At 40.0% G+C, this 19,871-nt stretch overlaps 2 protein-coding genes across 3 annotated transcripts in view; one reads left to right on the forward strand and one right to left on the reverse strand.

Annotated features, from left to right (window-relative positions):
• The window catches only part of LOC135945781 (acetylcholine receptor subunit alpha-like), a 45,895-nt gene that overhangs the window by 18,837 nt on the left and 7,187 nt on the right, over positions 1–19,871 (reverse strand). For both annotated transcript variants that reach the window (XM_065493654.1, XM_065493653.1), the window contains exons 2-5: positions 12,976–13,038; positions 8,554–8,693; positions 1,090–1,134; positions 53–162 (exon numbers count right to left, since the gene is read on the reverse strand). In XM_065493654.1, coding sequence (XP_065349726.1) covers positions 53–162; positions 1,090–1,134; positions 8,554–8,693; positions 12,976–13,015 — 335 coding nt within the window. In that variant the 5' untranslated portion in view covers positions 13,016–13,038. The remainder of the gene's footprint in view (positions 1–52; positions 163–1,089; positions 1,135–8,553; positions 8,694–12,975; positions 13,039–19,871) is intronic.
• LOC135945852 (uncharacterized) lies at positions 16,797–18,392 on the forward strand. Its single transcript, XM_065493770.1, has 11 exons — positions 16,797–16,892; positions 16,951–17,023; positions 17,126–17,202; positions 17,262–17,340; positions 17,391–17,579; positions 17,704–17,726; positions 17,787–17,822; positions 17,881–18,007; positions 18,065–18,156; positions 18,216–18,234; positions 18,287–18,392. The coding sequence occupies exons 1-11, from the start codon at positions 16,833–16,835 to the stop codon at positions 18,352–18,354; spliced, it is 843 nt and encodes a 280-aa protein (XP_065349842.1). The 5' UTR covers positions 16,797–16,832; the 3' UTR covers positions 18,355–18,392.

Genomic DNA, 19,871 nt, shown 5'->3' on the forward strand with positions numbered 1-19,871 from the left:
CGAAGGAAGCGCGCGCTTCTCGTAAATCAGGTGGCGCGGCGAGGCTTTTTACTTGTTGTAGAGCACGATGTCGGGGCGCCAAATGTGGTCCGAGGGCACATGCAGCATCTCGACGCCACCGTACTCGCGCGGGTCCCACGTCAGCTTGTAGTCGTACCAGCTCTGCAAACACACGCGGCCGCTTGCCAAAAGTGCACTTTCCAATTTGCTTCTGTCGCCGCAATGAAAGAAACGGCCGGCAAAAAATATGCAGGTCGCGGCGGCCGGCTGGCAGCAGATGCCAAATGGCACTTTGGGAAGAATATAAACGTAAGAATTTTATTTCAAGTTATAAGCAGGGAAGTTTTACACCAGCCCAAAAGTTTTTCATCAACACGGCAATGGTCTGTCTGCCTTGGCAACGTGGAATAGGTTTTATAAAGTTTTATGACGACGTTTATTCAGAGTTGATTTTCAGTTAATTTCATTTCATTGGGGGAAATAAAAATAAACTTGAATAAAATCGTTAAAAAATCAGGCTGTGAAAATAAAAATATGAAATAAAATCATTTTATTAAGAAGCCCCGTCTTCCATAATTAAGTTTCAAGCATTTCCATTCTGATTACGTATATTTAATCCCCAACTGGATGAAAGATCCAAAGTAATCCAGAAATTTAACATCTTTGAAAATAATTATTAATAGAGGGATATTAACAACCAAGTTTTGAGATTTTCATTTTCATTTTTCCTCTATAATTAAAAATACCATACACAATTCTACAGAAATTAAATAGAAGAGAAGCCATTAGAAAATACTGAAATTGCGAGTGGCGTGAATGAAAACGAAGAAGGCCTTGTCAGTTTTATCACCTGCCCGTGCACGCAAAGTGGCAGTGCGGCCGTTTATCTGAGAATTGATCACCATCTTGGGCCCGAAGAGGAATTAAATGCCGGGAGGCTCTAAACCCGACGGATTACACAAATGCCTGAGCACTAAGGGAGGCATTAGCATTCCCTCGCGGCCAGGCGCGAAATGCGGAATAACTACTGCTGCCAGCCGGAATGGTTCGCGAAAGGCAAAAAAAATTGGAGCGGCCGGAGATACGTACCTGCTCCACCCACAGGTTGGTGGTCATAATTTGGTTCTTGAGATTCTGAAACAAGACACGAGGGAAAGAGAGATATGACGTCTGTTACTCACAGTGCCCCCAGAGGCTTAGACTAATGCCCACCGAATTCCGCCGCCGCCGCTGCTGCTGCTGCTTTACGTTTGTATTTCCGGCTGCTTTTAATCCCGCCGATATGAAATGTGCGCGCATGGAAATGGAGGGATTTCCTCGTTAGCTAGCCCGGCGAAACACTCGTTAAATATGCATGCGCGCGCCTAAGTGCCGCCAACGGGTCAAACTTTGATAAATGAATTTTTAACAGACAGGCTTTCCACCGAAATTAATTATAAAAGAGACGAACGCTAAATGGATCGGCACTTTGCGACTGACAGCCAGGACTTTTTTTATTTCGCATGGATTTAAACCTTTGTCAGTTAAAAACGTCGATCTTTTTAACAACTGGATATAGTGCGCTGGAATGTAAATTTTCAATGTAAAAGAGTATATATATAGGTGATTCCTTGTAAATAAAAGTAATAATTTTCTTTATTGCAGTGGAGGTAAAATATATCAATTATGGGTATACTTCGCAAGAGGCAATAAATCAACTAGAAAGCTCGAATTAATTTTTTTAATCAAAATAAATTTACTATTTATTTATTTAAAAATCGCGTGAAAATTATCACATTGGTTCATGTAATATGTACTTCCAGTTGTGTAACAACAATTTCAACAATAAGGTTTATTTAAAAACACATATTTTGCAACCCTTTGAACTTTTAACAAAAAAACAACAGTTAAAATTACGCCTTAAAGCAAATAACTCTTTCTTTGACATCAGCAACCTTGAAAAAAAGGAAGGGTGTCATTAGAAGCGATAGAGCGCGAGTCAAGTGGCGAGGGTAAAAAGTCGTTCGCGAGCAATATTGCATAAGCCGCGGCGTGACGCCCGGCAGCGTTTTTGCAGTCGGCTGCAGCCCGCGTCGGAATAAACAAAGAGCCGAATGACAAATGCCGCAAAAGCATCTTGAGCTTTGTGTCTGGGCCGGGCGAAGCAAGGTGCTCGAACGCGGTGGGCACGAGACACAGAGGCAAGGAGCAGCCGCCGGCCAGTCTGTCGCAGCCGGATAATGTGATTTCGCAAAGTGCCCCGCGCGCCGCACCGCCGACGACGACGAGGACGACGACATAATGATCGTATTTTTTCCTGCCGCGGGACTCTATTTGCCCTCTCGCTCTCGTTATTATTATTATTTGTGAAAGCTGGTTTAGAAATTATCCACCAGGCTTTTTGTCCGCAATATGCTCGCCGAGAGGGAAAATTTGGCAGTGTTCTGCCACGCGCACTTTTTACTCGCGTGCATCGCAATTTTCCATCCGGCTGAAGCTCCCCGTGATTGCTGTGCTCTAATTCAGCCGTTTTTTTGTGTCCCTTTCTCTATTGTTCGCAAAATTCTGCTCTTGTTATGAGGCCAATTTTTCATTTTTATTGAACGCAAAGCGATCTCATTAAATGAAAATTGTTGTAAGCACTTTAAAGCTAAATTTTTTATGCTTTTTAGCAATAATCCTTTGATATTTCCCAAGTTAAAAGTAATTGATTGTTAATGATCTGATTGATAATAAATTTTCGGTAGTCAATAGTATACCTAAATAAAAAAAATCAAATTAACGCTGTTGGTTATACGCATAAATAAAATTTTTTTCAGTTCATATGGCCATGAAATATTTTTCCTATCAAGTTCGTTTTGAAAACTATCAAGGTAGGGCCACAACCCGTGAAAAATGCGTTTGTATATGAATTTTTGAGACAAATCCTTAACATAAAATTATCGATTTGCACATTGATTAGACCGCCTGAAAATTATATTGATCTCAGAAAAATGATGACGAATAATTTTCTATACGCATTTTTATTTGCTGATTTATCATCTCATCTCTTGATTTAATTTATGTTTATACATAGAAACCAACGAAAGAACTGCATTAAAAATAAAACATTGTGAGACTTAAAAAATGAAAGCCGAAGTCTGAGATCTAAATTTTACATCTTCATAATGATGCAAAGTCCAGAAAAACAACAGTTCAAAGTTCCCAACCCCTGAATTTAGATTTATTTGTGTAAAATACGGATTTTCAAACTTGTCACAGTCATTTTTAAATCGTGTATAGCGTTTTGACAGTTTTGATAAATTGCCAAACATTCCCCACTGACATTTATAACGCGATAAATATTTTTCTGCCCGCTCATAAAACGCTTTCCAGATTAATTTCAGTATTAATGCTGATTAATCCGCGTCCGCACATGAATTTACAAGCGAGAATATCAATTTAATTCTCCATGTCGGTGGACCACAGTCAGGTACGCAAACTAAAAGCAGATTTTCGAGCCGCAATGGGACCAGTGACCAGGATAAAAGCCTAATGAAGCGGCTGCACATCATCAATGAACAGTCGAACAGGCCCGCTTGAATCCAATCCAAGAAACTCGCTTGCTCGCTCGCTCGCTTTCGGCTGGCGAGAGATATTTGTTTCGTTCTCCAAGCGGTCTATTTATTCAAAGGCATAAATAAACATGACGCCGTGTGGATAGGGCGGAAAAACTGGGCCTGGAAATTCTCCGCTCTTCCATGATCAGCAGCTGCTGCTCGACGCGCGCTTATTTATTTACCTTCCACTTGATGAAATTTGCACGAATCAATAAGCTCGATGGCTGGTTTGCCGCTCGCTCCGTGTTGTTGTCGGGTGGGTTGTATAGAGATAAAAATCCGCGCCCGTGGATTCAACAGAGTGATGAAGATGAAGGATGATTGAACGCGGCGAGCGAAAAATAAACGTCGGCTGGGCAACAAACTACCTGTACCTGTCAAAAGCACCAAAATAGCAAAGCTCCTTTCCTCTCACAGATCCACCGGGATCACAAGTGCGCCGAGCGCCGAGCTGCTCAATTATTTTTCCAGACCTGATGGAATTTCCTTTGCCAAAGCATCACTTTAGAGAGGACCCCTCGAATTCGTTCCGCGCGCAACTTATTTTTCGTTTGATTTATCACTGGGGGTAAATAAAGAAAGGAACCTTTTTGCTCGTCAACCTACAAAATTTTTGTCTGGCATTTTTTTTCAAATTAAATAAAATGATCAATTTGAAAAGTAAATAAGCATATAGAACGGTCTCTTTTTGCACTTGAGTGGTAACGTTTACTTTTTCTAATTAAAATGTAGAAGCCTTTGTATGTGGTGTGACTCGAGAATAATTGTCTGTTTGTGAAAAAGGTCGTTTTCCAGTTCTGATCAAGGGTTCTGGATCTATCTGGAAAATTCAAGGGATCTGGTTCTGAACATATGTTTTTGGAAATTTTCTGTTGTTAATAGAAATTTAGAGTCACAAAGAAATCTTGTTTTTTTACGATTTTTCTATATTCAATTATTGACAATCATTTAAAACCTACAATAATGTATATTAAAGTTTTTCCAGATGCAATTTTTCTCATGTCCGAATGGAAAGAATCCAGAATAAATTTTCGCGAGTTAGCGGAGCTGAAATCCAATTAACTAACGCGACAAAGCCCTAAATCCTATGAGAAACGGATAAAGAATTTGCATTAGTTAAACTAGCTCGACTCTACGTCAAAGTAAATTGCAGTGCCGAACGTAATTATCTTGCAGCTTCCATCTGGCTGGTGCTTTGTGAATAAAGCGAATCATCTTGAATTATAGAGTGTCGCGAGTGAAATCCTAGTGATAACGAATTCCTTTTCCGCCGCTAAAAGAGCCGCTGCTGACGCTGACTGAGGCAGCGTCAAATGCAACGTTCGAGCGTGCCTAATACAATACACGTCGCTTTCTTCCTTCCTTTATTTCTTTCTTTCTTTCTTCTGTAATAAACTGAGTTTCCATATCCAGCAGTCGGGACGAATAAATGCTCACGTCTCGTCGTTTTCTGCCCGAGCACCAGTCGCTCAGCGTGATACTGCGCCGCTCAGCAGGCAGGACGAAACGGTTGCATAATCTCCTTCCTGCTTTCATCTATCTCCGCGCGTTCTACATTCGGGATAACAAGATCGACTCTTCCTTTTTTTTTGCGGCCGGGAAAGACGACGCGGTAGTAAAAGATCCGTGTTGAAGCAAAGCCTTTTCAATGCGCGCGATAGTGAAAAGGTAAAAAGGTGCCGCGAGAATCACGCTCTAATGGAAATTGAAGTGCTATTCAAGTTTCAGCAAAAGTATTACGAGTTTATTTAATGCGACAGCATTTAAAAATGTTCAAATAAAAAGAAGTACAATAAATTCTTTGTGGTACATTTTAATTAATAATTTAGACTTGGGACTTTAAGACAGTCATAATTTTTTCTGTGCGTCTTATTCACTTTTAGGCGCTGAACGAGCACGGATCACGCCATTTAAAGACTCTTGAGGCACTATTAAAACTGCTATAAAAACCAAATCACCTGTGAAGCTTATAAATAAACCTATACGAATTGTTTGATATGGTTGTTCTTGTAAATGCAGCAATTATATAACCACAAAAATTAATACTTTCAGGTTGCCGTTTTGACATTTTTTATTTCTCTTGGTTTAAGTATGTAAAATATATTATGTATTTAAGAAGAAGATTTTAAAGAAATTATCCAAGCTGATATCTTTCAAAAAAAATTTAATTTACTTTGGAAACTGCGTGAGGAGGACGTAATGGGAGAAAACACGTGAAGGAGATGTTCGAAACAATTTAACGGAGAGCAAATATAAACAAATTTTGAAAAAAATGTAGTGTTCCTTTTAAGCCGTTTTTTTCTAACGGAATGACATTTTTTGCTTTTTAAATCTTTTTAATATTTTATTTCAGTTTTCATCACTGAATTCCCAAAGCTCATAATTCTCAAGTTTAAACAAATATTTAATCTGAAAGATAGAGTCAAGTTTGATCCAGTCAGATTACATTTTTTGCTCTTTTCAAACGATCTCGTTGAACCAATATTTACAGAGCTTTGGAAATTGTAAATAGAGATTTGCGATTTTCGCTTGGTAGGTCTGAGTCATTATATTTTTAAATTATTCAGAATAATATCAAAGTGAAAATGCACTAGATTTATTCAAATATATTTTTTACCAAAAACGTGATAAATCATCCTATGAAATCAGAATTTATTGTCAAGGTTACTTGCAGAGTTTTAAGACGACATTTTACGTGGATCCAGACCTGTCTACAACTACACACGTGATGATGAGAATGGGTGCACACCGTCAACCTCAATGTGAGCATTACACTGGTCCACACAGCCCGTTAAACACACAACGGTGCACCATAAGGTAATTGTTTGAAGTGATATGGGCAAAATATTATGTAAAATGATTTCTACACCGTCTAAAATCTCAGAAAACAGTTTCAAAAATTGTAACATTTATTTGGAACATTTTGGATTACTTAATGTTGTGTTTTGAAAGCGTTTTAAGTCCAAGGAGGATTCGGAAGATATATGATTTTTTGACAATTTGGACGATTGCTAGTGTTTGGATATCTGCTAAAACTATTAAAACCATATTTTCAGCATCTATTTGTTTTCATAGTTTAAAGCACTTAGATTTTGCGTGTAGCGGAGATTATTTCGCCGCAGGCCGGACAAGATTATTATTCTTCTCTCGGGTGTGGAAACAAGCCTGAGCGGCGCATACTTAGCGAATGTGGCGCAAAGTTGGAGGATTTGAGGCCTGACTCAGCTAGTTGTTAGTTGCAAGGCAAACATTCGCCATTGATCGCAACATCCGATACGGCGGCGTCGGCGGCAGGCAAACAGGCCCTATGCAGCGCCGCGTCGTCAGCCAGGCTGAATTAGGGAAAGGGAAAAATGTTGCCGCCGCGGGCTGGCGTGCATAAAAAACGAGCCAGCGTGCGATTGAATTTAAGAGGGCCGCGACCGGATGGCTGATAAGACGTGCCGCGATGGGGCGATCATCCTTTTTCCCCCGCCACCGACGCCGCCCAGGGGCAGATTCGCGTGTGTGTTTACCTGCCGAAATATTTATGTCAACAGCCAGTAGTCGTAAAAGCGGCGACGACGACCGTTCTGCCAAGCCAGCGCGTTTGAATTATGCAACGCGGTCGAGCGAGCAAGCCAGCGAGAGCATTTTGTTGGCCTCTCGAAGTCTTACTTACTCCTCTCTCCTTTCCTTTTCTCGTAAAATTTAACGGCCTGCCGAGCGCCGGCTAATTGTCCGCTGGGACTTTCGCCGCGAGTTATTTAGCTCGAATGTCGATGCAATTGGGAGATGCCACACTTCTTCCTGCCACTGTGATGCAAAGGCTTATTTTTTTAAATTTATATCTAAAACTGTCAAAGAATTGTCAATAAAATTCAATTCAGCACTGTCAACCCAACGAGTTTGCGCATGGTGTCAGCCGTGAGTGAAGGAATTTCTTTCAAAACCACTTTGTTCCGTTTATTTAGTGAAGACCTACATCATTTGAAAGAAAAATAGCTTTGACAGCGTAGGTTTTCAAAGTCTCATTTAATCAGTCCTTTACATGAAATGAAAGTTTAAAAAAAACGAGTTTTCCCGTCTCTCGGGTTGAAAAGCAGCGAACGGCGACTGAAGAATATAATTAATGCTCATACTTTTGAACGACGCAGAGCATCTTAAATCAGGTCCTGATTGGCCCATTGTTTAAAAAAAGACACAACAACTTTCCGTTTAATTTACAGTGTTGTTAAAATTTCCCACCAATTTAATTTTCATTCGTATTTCCCATAAAAATCCTTGTTTAATTTTCAGGCCACCTTGGAACGTGATCTGATGAAAAAGTTAAGTTATTTGTTTTCTGCTCGCCTCACTTCAGCTTCAGCGACCCAGATAAACGTTTTTGCTATCAAACGATTCTTACATTTTTGCCCTTTATATTATTTGAGCTTTTCAAGCGCTAACCAATGTAAAATTCGTCTAGGAACAACAACTGCATTGTTAAAAATATGATAGATTTTTGGGAAATTTTTACAACCTACCGTTGATTGCTAATTTAGTTATTGAATTGAAAATTTTCGACCACTCAACTTGGCTTACGAATATAATAAATTCGTTACCAACCAACTAAATTGGATATTCCCAGGAGTTTCCTTGTCAGCTTACCATTGATGAGTAATATAAATATGGCAAATGCTGTTTCTAAAATCAAGTGAAAATCAATACAACCTCCTCACTCACTGGTTGGCCACCAACGGTTGTTTTTCAGTCATTTTTCTAATTTCATAATTTCCTGCATGAAATTTAGTTCCAACAATATAGGCCTAAAATTATCCCGTTTGTTTCAACGGTCTAAAACGCAGCTTTTAGCCCCAGCGCATTCTTCCTTGTTGCGCATGGAAACGCAACCGCAAATTGGCACTTTGGCATCGGACGAGGCGTTCCTGGCACCCTCGAATTATTCAAAGCAGCAGCAGCGGTGGCGTGCGTGCGTTTTATTTCACTCACTCACCACATCAATGAGCTGCGAGAGCTTGAGCTTGATGCGCACGGTTAGCGCGTCAGTCACGTTCACCACTGGCCGCACCAGCTTGTTGTAATTGGACAGCAGGTCGTCGTACAGCCGTTTCGCGTCCGGGTTGCCCAGGCAAACTGGAAAAAAAGAGACGAAAAGCAGACTGTTGATCAGAGGGCGATTAGATTTTATTCTCGGTGGTGAAATTTCTCACCCACCCATACCCACCCGCGCGCGCAGACTGTTATTTTTAACGAGGCTGCGCCACTTTACAGCCCATTTGCGAGATGCCGCGCTGTTTGTCTCTTTATGGTGATGGCTGCTACTTTAATAACTGCTGAAACGGACCGAATTGCCCCCGCCGACCGGCCTTGTATTGTTCTCCCATTCCGCGTTTGCCGACTTTCAAGTCAAGAGAGCACTTCACCGCTTGTCCTAAAATTCTCCTCTCCTGCGAGGCCGCAAAAAGTTGGCCTCTTTAATAAAACAACACAGCGTTTTTCCTCTTGAAAGAGATTAAAAAATGACTCAAAAGTTTCCGCCCGCCCATTCATACATAATTGAATTTTGTGTCGCCGCGAAGGAAAACCCCAAGCTAATCGAAATTTCTAGGGTTGGGTATTTAAGACGGTCGACTTTTTTACTAAATGAGCACGAATCACGCAATTTTTAGATATTTGAGGCACTCTTAAAACGTCAAACACCTTAATTGTAGGAAAAAAATCTACTACATCTGCTACTAAAGCCAAAAACGCCTTTTAATTGCGGAAAACGGTCTACACGTCCGAGATTATTCTACAACAAATTTTGTGACGAAATATTTTCAGTAAATTAAGAAAAGTTTTTCAAAGAAACATGTTGATTTATATAAATAGAAAAAAATATCCAATTAAAATTGATATTATTGAGTTATCCATGCTAGATTTCAAAACAACAGTCACAATAATTAGCCTGTAAAGGGTTTGGACCAAGAAAAACTCCTGATTGCGATGCATTTTAGTCAAAGATAATTGAAATTTGCCAATGAAATCATCTGAATTCGAAATTACAAGCTAAAAATATCTTGAAGAATCTCAATCCTTGCGTAAAAAGTGCGATATACTTGGCAAAAAAAATAATAATTATGTCTAAAACCGCGGAAATTGCCATCGATACCGTCTAAAATTCGCAACCCTGGCTATTGCGCTTTTGGTGAGCGCCGGCGGCCTACTCCTTCGCCGAGCAGCGACGATCAAACCAATTCGGCACGGCATGTTTCACGGCAGATCAAACAAGAGCCCTTTATCGCCGTCCCAATTATTGCACCTGCCACCGTCGCGAGCTGCTCGAGTGGCAGCCGCCCGCCCGCCCGCCATCAAAGCCAGCCGCCCGCGATAATTACTACTGCGAGCACCGAAGTTTGGAGACGGCTGGCTTTTCTTCTGGACCAAAGTTTCGGCTTTTGACTGCGGCATTAAATCAATTCAAATACGCGCAGCTAATTGGCCCGCGGCGTGTTTTCCGCCCTTTACACGCGGCCGGACACAGCGAGTTAATTACTTTCCGTTCGCCTTTATTGCCCGTGTCGAACATAAATCTCAATCCGGTAGGGAGCAGTCGCAGTGCTGAGGCGGGCAAAAACTAGGAGAGCAGTCGATTGGTGCGCACTGTCCGTAACTGTTGTTTATTTCGGCTCTCAATCGCATTTGATGGCCCTGCCGGAGGCAACTTTTGCTCCATCGATGTTTGGGTGATATGTGTTTGCGTTAAAAAATGGTAATTTGGCAAATTATTCTGTTTGAAATTCAAATTCAATGAGTTGGCATCTGCCTAGCAACACACGATTATTTGCTTGATGAGCTGAAAGTTTTTTCTTTTGAAACCAAATTATTCAAAATTTTCTTCAGGAAAAGCCAGGAAAAGGAGCTTCTCATGATAGGCTCTAAATTCACGTATGATTTTAGCTTCTATGCCATCACGATAAATAGGTGAAAAAATTTTCCGAGTTGAAAAAATCTCAGTAAATCAGTGTTTGATCGACAAAAAATCTCACAGGGTATTTTAAAGCTCAGACATTCAACTTTTTCTGTTTTAAAACATCATTGTTCAAATTTACTTTTTTAATATTCCACTGTTACCACAATTTAATACACTTATTTCCATTCGAACTAACAATAAGAGACACGGTTTTGAATAGCTGTTAATACGCCATGGGAAAGGTTTGCGGAAAACTTCTTTTGATTAATGTTCACGTGACAGAATCTTCGTTTTGTGGCAGAAATTTTCTGTCACTAATGGGATTTGGTGCTCTTTCATGCGGATAATGGGAAATTCTAAGAAGCCTTTTAATAGAGGAGGAAAACTCGGGCTTTTTTTCCTCCTCCTGAAATCTCGAACCTCGTTTCGTTTAATTATAAGAAGGGAGGCTCTGTAATAAGATTGGTGTCGTAATTCTTGTTCGTCGCCGCAAGTGGACAAAAAAGCGTTCCCGCAGGTTTTCATTTCCGTCATTTCCGTGAAATATTTATTCACAAATCCATTAACAGAGGAGTTTTGCCGCTGAGCGCCAGAGAAATCTTTTTGCAACGACGGTGACAGGCACAAAAGGCGGAAACTAGTGACATCGGACCGGCTGATGAATTTGTTATGAGCAGAGAAGGAGAAGCGCAAAAACGCACAAGTGAGCCTTTTCGGCGAAATCCTCTCAAACGCGAAAAGCGCTCTCGTTTTTGTCGGCTCCGGAAAATGCATTTCTCGACGCAAGATTGTTTTCGCGAGCAGACTTAATTAACTTTGCCTCCGGAAAGTGAAATGAAATTTGTTGAACTCTATTGGGAACCGGGAGTATGGAAGTTGCAGAATAAGGATATAACCATGCTTTCAAAACTTGAGCTTTTTGTGGAATGCTGAAAGGGGATTTGCTGGATATGTTGAACTAAACAAAATATGTTTTATGGGTGGTATAATTCCTCTTATTTAATTAGCAAAGGCATTTACAAGTAGTATTACAGTTCTCGATATTTTTACTGGCAAAAATGAATAATAATTCATGCTTCGAGTAAATCTAAAAGAATAATTTGATTTACGTTTGACTAAAAAATTAAAGTAATTTTGTATAAATAAAAAGCATAACATTGATGCCAAATAAGTAAATAATTTTACGAAGCAGAGACAATAATGATAATGATTGGAAACTGGCGTGGTGCTCTTTTCGCGTACAGACACGCATTTATTTGAAATGTATGCCACAATTATTATCACTACATGTGTACTGCTCAAATGTTTAGTTAAATTTCGAAACATTTCAATAATATAATTAGTCATTAGATAATTTAATACTAGCAGGGTGCTCTCAATCTATGCTGAGGATTTGGCCATTCACGTGTTTATTTACATGTTGCGTTATTCGGAAGAGGAAATAAATAAAAGTTGGCACTCCACGAGGTATTTATTCGCCTCAGGGCTGTTGGAACGGTGGTAATTAATTAAAAGGGACGCCGGCCGGCTGGGATACAGAGTGCAGCGCGCGTGGTAAATAAATTAAAGCTCTGCTCTCTCTCTCTCCCTCTCGCAGCGCGCCGCACGACCATCGCTTTATATCGGACACAACTGCGGCTCTCGGTGGCGGCCTCACTTCTTGTTTTTCTTTCCCTTTACGGTTTTGGCACCGGATAGAAAGAAAGAGAAAGGGATAAAAAGAAGTGGTCGTAATCGATATCGGTTTATTGGCAAGCGTGTGCATTGCAGCCGCGGCTTCAGACGAACACAGAGAAGAGGATTATTCCGCAGAGCATCTCGTTAGAAGAGCAGCTTAAATTTCCCCGCACCCAACGAAGGCTGAAAACGTTTTGCTGGGGTCATCGAAAGCAGGACAAGGCAGAGCGAAAAAGATAAATTTTATTCCGACCCAGAGAAATTTCTGTCTGCAAATTTTGGTTCTATAGACCCTATAATAAGGGGCAGATGTTAAAAAGAAAAAAGAAAATCATTGCAGGAATTAAAGTTTCACAAAGAAGATGAAAAAATAAGACTTCATGCAGTAATTTTACTTAACGTCTGTTAAGTTGAGCGGCTGGAACGATGTATATGATGAGACAATCTGTATAACTGTGTACGTTGTGTCTTTTACGAATGACATATTTACATTAAATCTGCCACATTGACATGCGGACAAATTTATAAAGTGAAGACTGCTATGTATTAAATGTAAATTGTTTCAAGTTTGTTGGAAAACAAATCTAAAAAATATCAATAAAAATAAATATATTGTTTAATAAAATAATTTAATTTAATAACTGTTTCGAATTTGAATCATCTGTAAAACTAATAGATAATAAATTAATAAATTTTCTAATCAAGAAGGTATTTGCGGGTTTGCACAACTAATGAAAAAGCCTCAAGCTCGATACACAGAGGTTATGCAGATGGGCGTTGTTTTACCAGAGCACAGGGCGAGGAGGAGCCACAGAAGGGCCCTCATGACTGCCTCTGCTTCATCTGCACCTGCAACAAACACAAACAGGCCGTCATCGTAACGTGACTCGCAATAACGACACACACACACATACACAATATTATATACATGAACACACACACACACCCTCGGTGTAGAGGGTACTAATCATTTGCAAGAGACCTGTTGGGCCTTGCGCCGGTCACGCGAGTTTGCCGCATGATCTAATCTACCTCCATTAGCACTTTTTCACGTAATGACAATTCCTCTTTCCATTCAACAGTTTTGTGCATATTCGTGGCGGTTGAAAATAACATGCTCTCCTCCGCTCCGCTGATTGCGACAGCTTTTCAATTAAAACCTGTCACACGCGCTCGATCGCTAATGAGCTTGATAGTTGTTGCTGACGGTACTGACGATTGTTTCGGCTTAATTCACGGTGAACATTGCACGACACTGTCGGGAATTGACAGCAAATGTCAGGGTTTGAAATTTTAATGATTCTGTACAAATCAATTGGTTTATAAAGCGTCCTCAAAAACAGGAATAATTTACATTTTAGATGGTAGTTTTAACAAAAATTTTATATGTATTTTTAGATTGTTTTTCTGAACAAAAGAGAGTTGAATATTTGAAAAGTGCGACCACTCGAGGTTGTTTTCATGTTGAATATAATTAAAACCAGGCTTCATCCTCGTTGTCAAATTAAAGAGAAATTCGTACTTGGTGACGTCGAAACTGGTCGAGAAATAAAGAAGACGAATTTCTCTTTAATTTGACAACGAGGATGAAGCCTGGTTTTAATTATATTCAACACAAAAAGAGAGTTGGTTTATTATTTGATTTATACATTTTTGGTGCTGTCTGTGTCAAAATTTCCATGTATATGAGTATAGGCTTATTATTTTTTCTTCCAGAGAATTCAGAGAATCAAAAATTTCAATAAAGCTGATAGTTTGAAAACAAAAAACTTTTTTAATATTTTAAACAGTAATATTTATCCTGACAGTTAAAATTTAGGAGAGATTTTAGAAATATGCAAATTATTTCCATCTTTTCTCCGGTTTGTCAACCGATTTAGACGTTCCTAGACTGGTTTAAACGGTTCTAGCGGTTTGGGAATGATCTAATTTAGCGAAAATAGGTTCAAATGGGGTTAATAGTATGATTATTGCTCATTTGAAGTTCCCGTGCTGATTTGAAGCTCAGAATGAAAACGATCTATTTTGGAAGATTGATTAACGAATTGCAGGAAATCAATAGCGGAGTTCAGAGTGCGGCTTTAATTTTTGAAACGAAGAACCATAATAACAATCAATTTAAAATAAAAACTTTCTTTTCGATTTTTTTTTTCACAGAAAGCAGTCTCTAATTTGCACGCAATCAAGCCAGGAATATTTGGTTCTAATTTATGCAGCTTTTAAGGTAAAAAAATAACTTGCAGCTTTAAATTCACATTGGTTAAATAAATTGTTCATTTGAAGGGCTATTTTTCCAAAAATCAAAATAAATAAGTCCTTATTATTATCAAATTTTGCTCAGAAACCTGCTTAAATAAATTCCACAGTTTTACGACACAGAACAAAATAAGCAACTCTTCCTATTTAGCAGTTGGAAATAAAATCTGCGATTCGATCAGAATTCATTTTCCCGAAAATATGTTGAAGCGATCCAATCTCTGGGAGGCCAATTCAAAGGGCTGGAATTTCTTTGAGTTCCAATTTCCCCGCGGTCCGCTCGTCAGTTTCCTGATCGAATGCGAGACTGCGGCGGCGGCGGCAGCAGAGGCAAAAACAGAAAAAGCCGGAGGGAAGACGGCGGCGGCGGCGGCTCCGCTTCTTGGACTGATCGATTTCCAAACGGAGCGGAATTGAATATTTTCAAAGCTGCACACCTCATTAGAAGGGAACAAAGAGTGGCGCTGGAAACGGGCCAGTTTTTCTGCAGGCGCTTCCGCCCGCCCGTCCGTGATAATGACGAGTGCTGGGAACAGCAGCAGCGAGAAAGAGAGCCAAAGAGCGACTTTTGAACAAAGCCCTTTTCGACTGCATGCGCGCGCGAGATTAAATGATTCCATTATATTGGCTCACATGATGATGATGGTCTCGGGCGGATCGCCACTTTTTGCCGTCCGCGAAATGAAATGGAAGTTGCCGTCAGACGGTTCATCATCAAATGCTCGTCGCTTTGCCTCTCCATCTAGCGCAAAAGCAAGCGCCCAACTGCGCGAGCGAAATTTCTCTTCCTCTCTTTCTCTTCGCAGAGTTGGTCTCATTCTGATTCGAACCAGACCCTCGGGCGGCCTAAATGCCAAAGTTTGCAATTGATCATTCTAACTTTGAAGGAGATAAATTCAGCCATGCCCGTCGAGAAACCATTAAAAATATCATTTTTAAATAATAGAAAAATTGATGAAGCCTCTATAAATTGGAATTTTAGATATGTCAGAGAAGTACACGGGCGGAAGAATGGTTATGACACATCAATAAAATCAGATATTGAGGAGAAAATACGTTATTCTTTCATTTTTGCGGATTTCACGAGATTTTAAATTAAGAAAGCACAATATCACATCCTACAGTTTCAAAAAAGTGTGATTTGTATATTTTTATTCCTTTTGCCGAGCTCAAGCGAAGATAGAACATACTGATAAATGGTCGTCTGTTGTTACTTTCTTAATATTTGGGGTTCTTTTTATATCCAGGGCATTTGCGATGCCTTTTAAATTGCTTTTTGATTCCATTTTTGTAAAATTTTAATTTTAATTTTGAAAAACATGTATTTTTTGTCTGTAGAGACCATAAAATGCTAAAACTAAGCACCATTTGACTCGATTTTACCTCACCTGGTGAACCTGAGGAACTTTTGATTTTTTTTAAATCCACTCTTTTCAACCATTATTTGCTACAATTGTTGTTTCGGAAATGTCTCATTGCTCACTTTTTGCAAAATAAGTATAAACTAACCCAAAATTTGCACCCTTTACCTTTTAAAACGATTGAAGGAATTTATTTTAATTTTTATTTCAATAATAAAAAAATGGACGTTATCGTTAAATAGATTTTATCGTAGAAACATTTTTGTCCTTCCTTTTTAGACCGTGACAAACATCTTCTTAAACAAAGTGGAACATTAATTTTGGATCTGAGAATCGGGCTCCTCTGCTTTCGCTTTTTATCAGGCCCGGGGCGGATTTGCATCATTGGCAAGCTGCTGGGGTGTGTGCGCATCTGTAAAATGCGAGTGTAATAGACGCCGGAGTCGTGCCGAGAGGATTTGCATGCGTGCGCTTTTTGCCGACGTTGGCGCGGAGATGTTTCAGGCCGCGCGCAAAAAGCGAAACTTGAGCTTTGGCACGAAGTGTGTGTGTCTGTCTGTCTACGCGCGATATTGTTTACTTCTCGGAAAAATGCTCGTGGCGTTTTAAAAGCAGTTGCCTTCCACGGCTGGGAAAAGTGCAAATTGGATGACAGAGAGGGAGAGGAATGCGACCTTTCACTTCGCGAAGCGCCAAGTTTGAGGCGAGGAATGTAAACGAGTCTTTGTCTGCATAAAATCATTGTTCCGCTCTCAATTAAGCGTTTAATTTACTAGACTCCGTTTCGTCATATGTGTGTGAGTTCGTAAAAGGTAAATGGCTAGCCTCAATTTTTCTGTTCCGTGTTTTTGCACATCAGGTGTTTAGGAAAGCCCGTCAATATTTTGCTTGTTGCAGTGTCAGTAGTGATTGATGACTCGCTCAAAATGACGGCCTCAGAACAAATTGCATCCTGTGGAAAATTCAGCCACAGTGAATTCAGGACTTAAACCGACACCGCAGCTGCAGTGTCTCCTCACCAGCACCATGGCTCGGAAGGTCACTATCAAGCCTGGATTCGTTGCAATCTCCGCATTAGCCATCTTCGTAAAGGATTTTACCCTATGATTTCCTTCTAGAAATATAATTGTTTCTCCACTGGAAGGTGGCAATTATGCTCTGGGATCGAAGAGGCAAGGAAATCGAAGATCCTAATCCTCTGAATTACAAAGAGGAAGGTAAAATACTGTAAATTATTAGAAAATAATTATCCCCTTAGGAAGGAAGGTTGTGTAAAATTTAATTTTAATTTGTAACACTTAAATTTATTACATTGACAGGAGATCACCGTGTTTTGCCACGCTCAAAAAGGCAAAGCTCTTTCAAAAAACATTTCCAACTGACGGAACAAGTGAGCGTGAGTATTTCTGTCAATTTCGAACACCAAAGAAAACTAGTAAAGAAATCCAATCGTAGAACGTGATGGCTTGTTGCACCAGAGACATGCCGTTCTTCTTTGACGAGCAAGCTCTCAAAGCTTGTCCTCTGCCCAATAGTAATGTTAACATTTGCCAACGAAAGTGATTCAATATTTGCATTTTTTAGATGATAATGCTTGCAATTACGACAAGAAGCGCCTCAAGAGGCAACGGGGACGAGCCAGATCTGCTCCGAGAAATCTCAACTGGCTTGGGCAAATCAGACAAGCTCTCCTAGGTGGCAAAAGTGCTGCCAAGAAGGCGCCGAAAAACAAAGCTGGTCAATCATGGTCATCCATCTCTACAGAGGAAGGCAGTAAGAACAAAATATTATCCAAAAATATAAGACTCGTCTGAGAAAATGGGGAAAGAGTTAATTTAATTTTTAATAATATATGCACGATGTTCTTTAAGTATATGACTTCTTTCAATTTTCTTAGATCGGTTTAGTAAGCGGACTTTGGTGAGTAAAATTAAATTCCTATTTTTCTGCGATGATTTTTATTTTTGAAATTTCTTTAAGTGCTACAATGAATGTCTCTTCACGAAAATGGGTTATGTTAGTGATCCCTTGCGGTAAATATTGTGACAGGAGAATGTTGACGGTATTTTTTCAGATGGTTTCGCCTCCGTCAATCGATTTAGAGGCATATGAGAAGACCTTTTACGAGCTCAACGATAACAGCACCTACTGGGTTCCACGCTTCAATGACGCCCTGGCAATTTGCGAGGAAAAATCTGCTTGTGAGTTTGCGCATTGTTTCTTTTTCAGCGTGTTTCACAGATAGCATTGTCATAAAGGTGCTTCGCCCGAGGCGATTTCAATTCAGAAAAAGAACCGCAACATCAGGCCGACAATTCTGACGCTCTGCATGTTCCAGCAATTGTTCTCGGTAGAATTTTTTTGAACAAATGTAAACATCTGTTTTTAACGTGGATTTTCTCTCGTCAGGGCTGCCTACCAAAAAAGAGTACTTTGATCTTTTATGTGACTAGGATAGCTATTATAACATATTTTTCCAGCCCGGGAATGCGACAAAGCCGTCAACACGTTCTCGAGAGCAAACGTCTATAATGCCTACAAAAATTAAAATTGATCCTGCAGAATAAAATTGGTCATCCAGATTAATTCAGTTGTATTATTTTGTATTTACAGAAAAGTAACAAAAATTTGATTATTTGTAACTACTCAATTACAAAGAGTGAAATGCCAAGGAGTTGACGAGGCTTTTCATCTTGTTTCAACAAAAGATGTGGCGACAGCGTGTTAATTAACAGGCACCTCCTTATTCGCGCCATGAATGAGAGAGGAAAAATTATCCGCGCTTTTGTCGCAATTTTTGCCTCCCTTCTCGGCTAGCAGACCATTTATCTCGCTATCTAAAGCCAACTCGTCCGCGCTGCCGGCATTGTGAGCGTGCTGCTAATCTCAAGTGCATAATTGCCCGTTCAAGAAGTCGTTCTCGTTTTTTCGTCAGAAAATTCGCTTTCTTTGAATTCGTTCTTGGTTTTGAGAGCGCGTCGTTCACTTTCTCTCGTGTAATTGTCTTCTCCCCGAAACGGCAACGAGACGCGTGCTAACCATAAATGAAGAGAAAAAAGAAGCGTGATGTTTCTTTCGCAGATTTCTTGTGGAAAAATGCTGTGGAAGGGGGTTCTACTGCCGCAATTTGCCATTTTGAATACGAACGCTGACGTGTTACTGAAGAAGAGGAGGAAATGTTATTTTTTACATTTCTGGGTGCGAAATGTGTTAAACTGACTGTGCTTTTATGACGTTCTTCCACGAGTCAGGCAGGGTTAGGGGCTTTGAGTTTATTTGGGCAAAACAGCCGTCTGTTTTCCGATGCAAAATTAGATGGTTTTAGACGGGTTCTTAAAAAGTTGATCGTTTGAAACATAATTATTTTTACATACTACAAAATTTGACTGGCTAATTTACCTCTTCGTAAGAGTTTTGTCAGTTTAAGATCACTTTTAAAATAATTTGTGACGTAAATGCACAACTCTCATCATTAAAATTTGTAATTTTCGTATTTGTTTTTCTAGTAGCATCCGGCTTGATCGTTTTAAGTTTCAAAAGAGGCAGTGAATTGTTTTTAAAAACTGTTCTTCAAACGTTGCAAAAAGCTTTTAAAACCCGGCTGATTTTACGACAAACCTTTTACGAGATAAATCCTGCTTTCTCTGGTGAAGCGACACACACACACATATTGAGAAATTCCATCAACCTGCTGAATAACCCATTCGGGGGGGAAACGCGCGCGGCGGATTCACTTTGCCTTTGTGAAATTGGAGCTCGCGTGTCACTATATATCCAAATTTCCGGCACTGCACTTTCGCTAACGGCGCTCAAACAGACTTGGCAAATTCGCTGCTGTCGGCGCGCCAGCCTTTGATCTTGCGGCAGCCGCTTTGCCAAACCGGCGATTAAACTTCGCGAGAGGCCGCGTGTTGGTCGCACTTTTTTCCTCCACAGGAGCCTGTTTGCGCTTGCTGATGAGAAAAATTCATTAAAGAGTTGCGGTGCCAGACTTCCGACTGATGAAAGGCAGCAAAAGTTTTGCCTCGAAAAGAGAACTAATCATGTTAGATTGTAGATTGTGCC

This window comes from Cloeon dipterum, chromosome X (assembly GCF_949628265.1).
Source record: "Cloeon dipterum chromosome X, ieCloDipt1.1, whole genome shotgun sequence".
NCBI classification, from domain to species: Eukaryota; Metazoa; Arthropoda; class Insecta; order Ephemeroptera; family Baetidae; genus Cloeon; species Cloeon dipterum.

Excerpts from the sequence above, each read along its gene's own strand:
- LOC135945852 (XM_065493770.1), top strand. The coding sequence starts at position 16,833 with ATGGCTCGGAAGGTCACTATCAAGCCTGGATTCGTTGCAATCTCCGCA. Across the intron at positions 17,203-17,261 it reads AACTGACGGAACAAGTGAGC|AACGTGATGGCTTGTTGCAC; the intron begins GTGAGTATTTCT and ends ATCCAATCGTAG. Across the intron at positions 17,341-17,390 it reads AGCTTGTCCTCTGCCCAATA|ATGATAATGCTTGCAATTAC; the intron begins GTAATGTTAACA and ends TGCATTTTTTAG.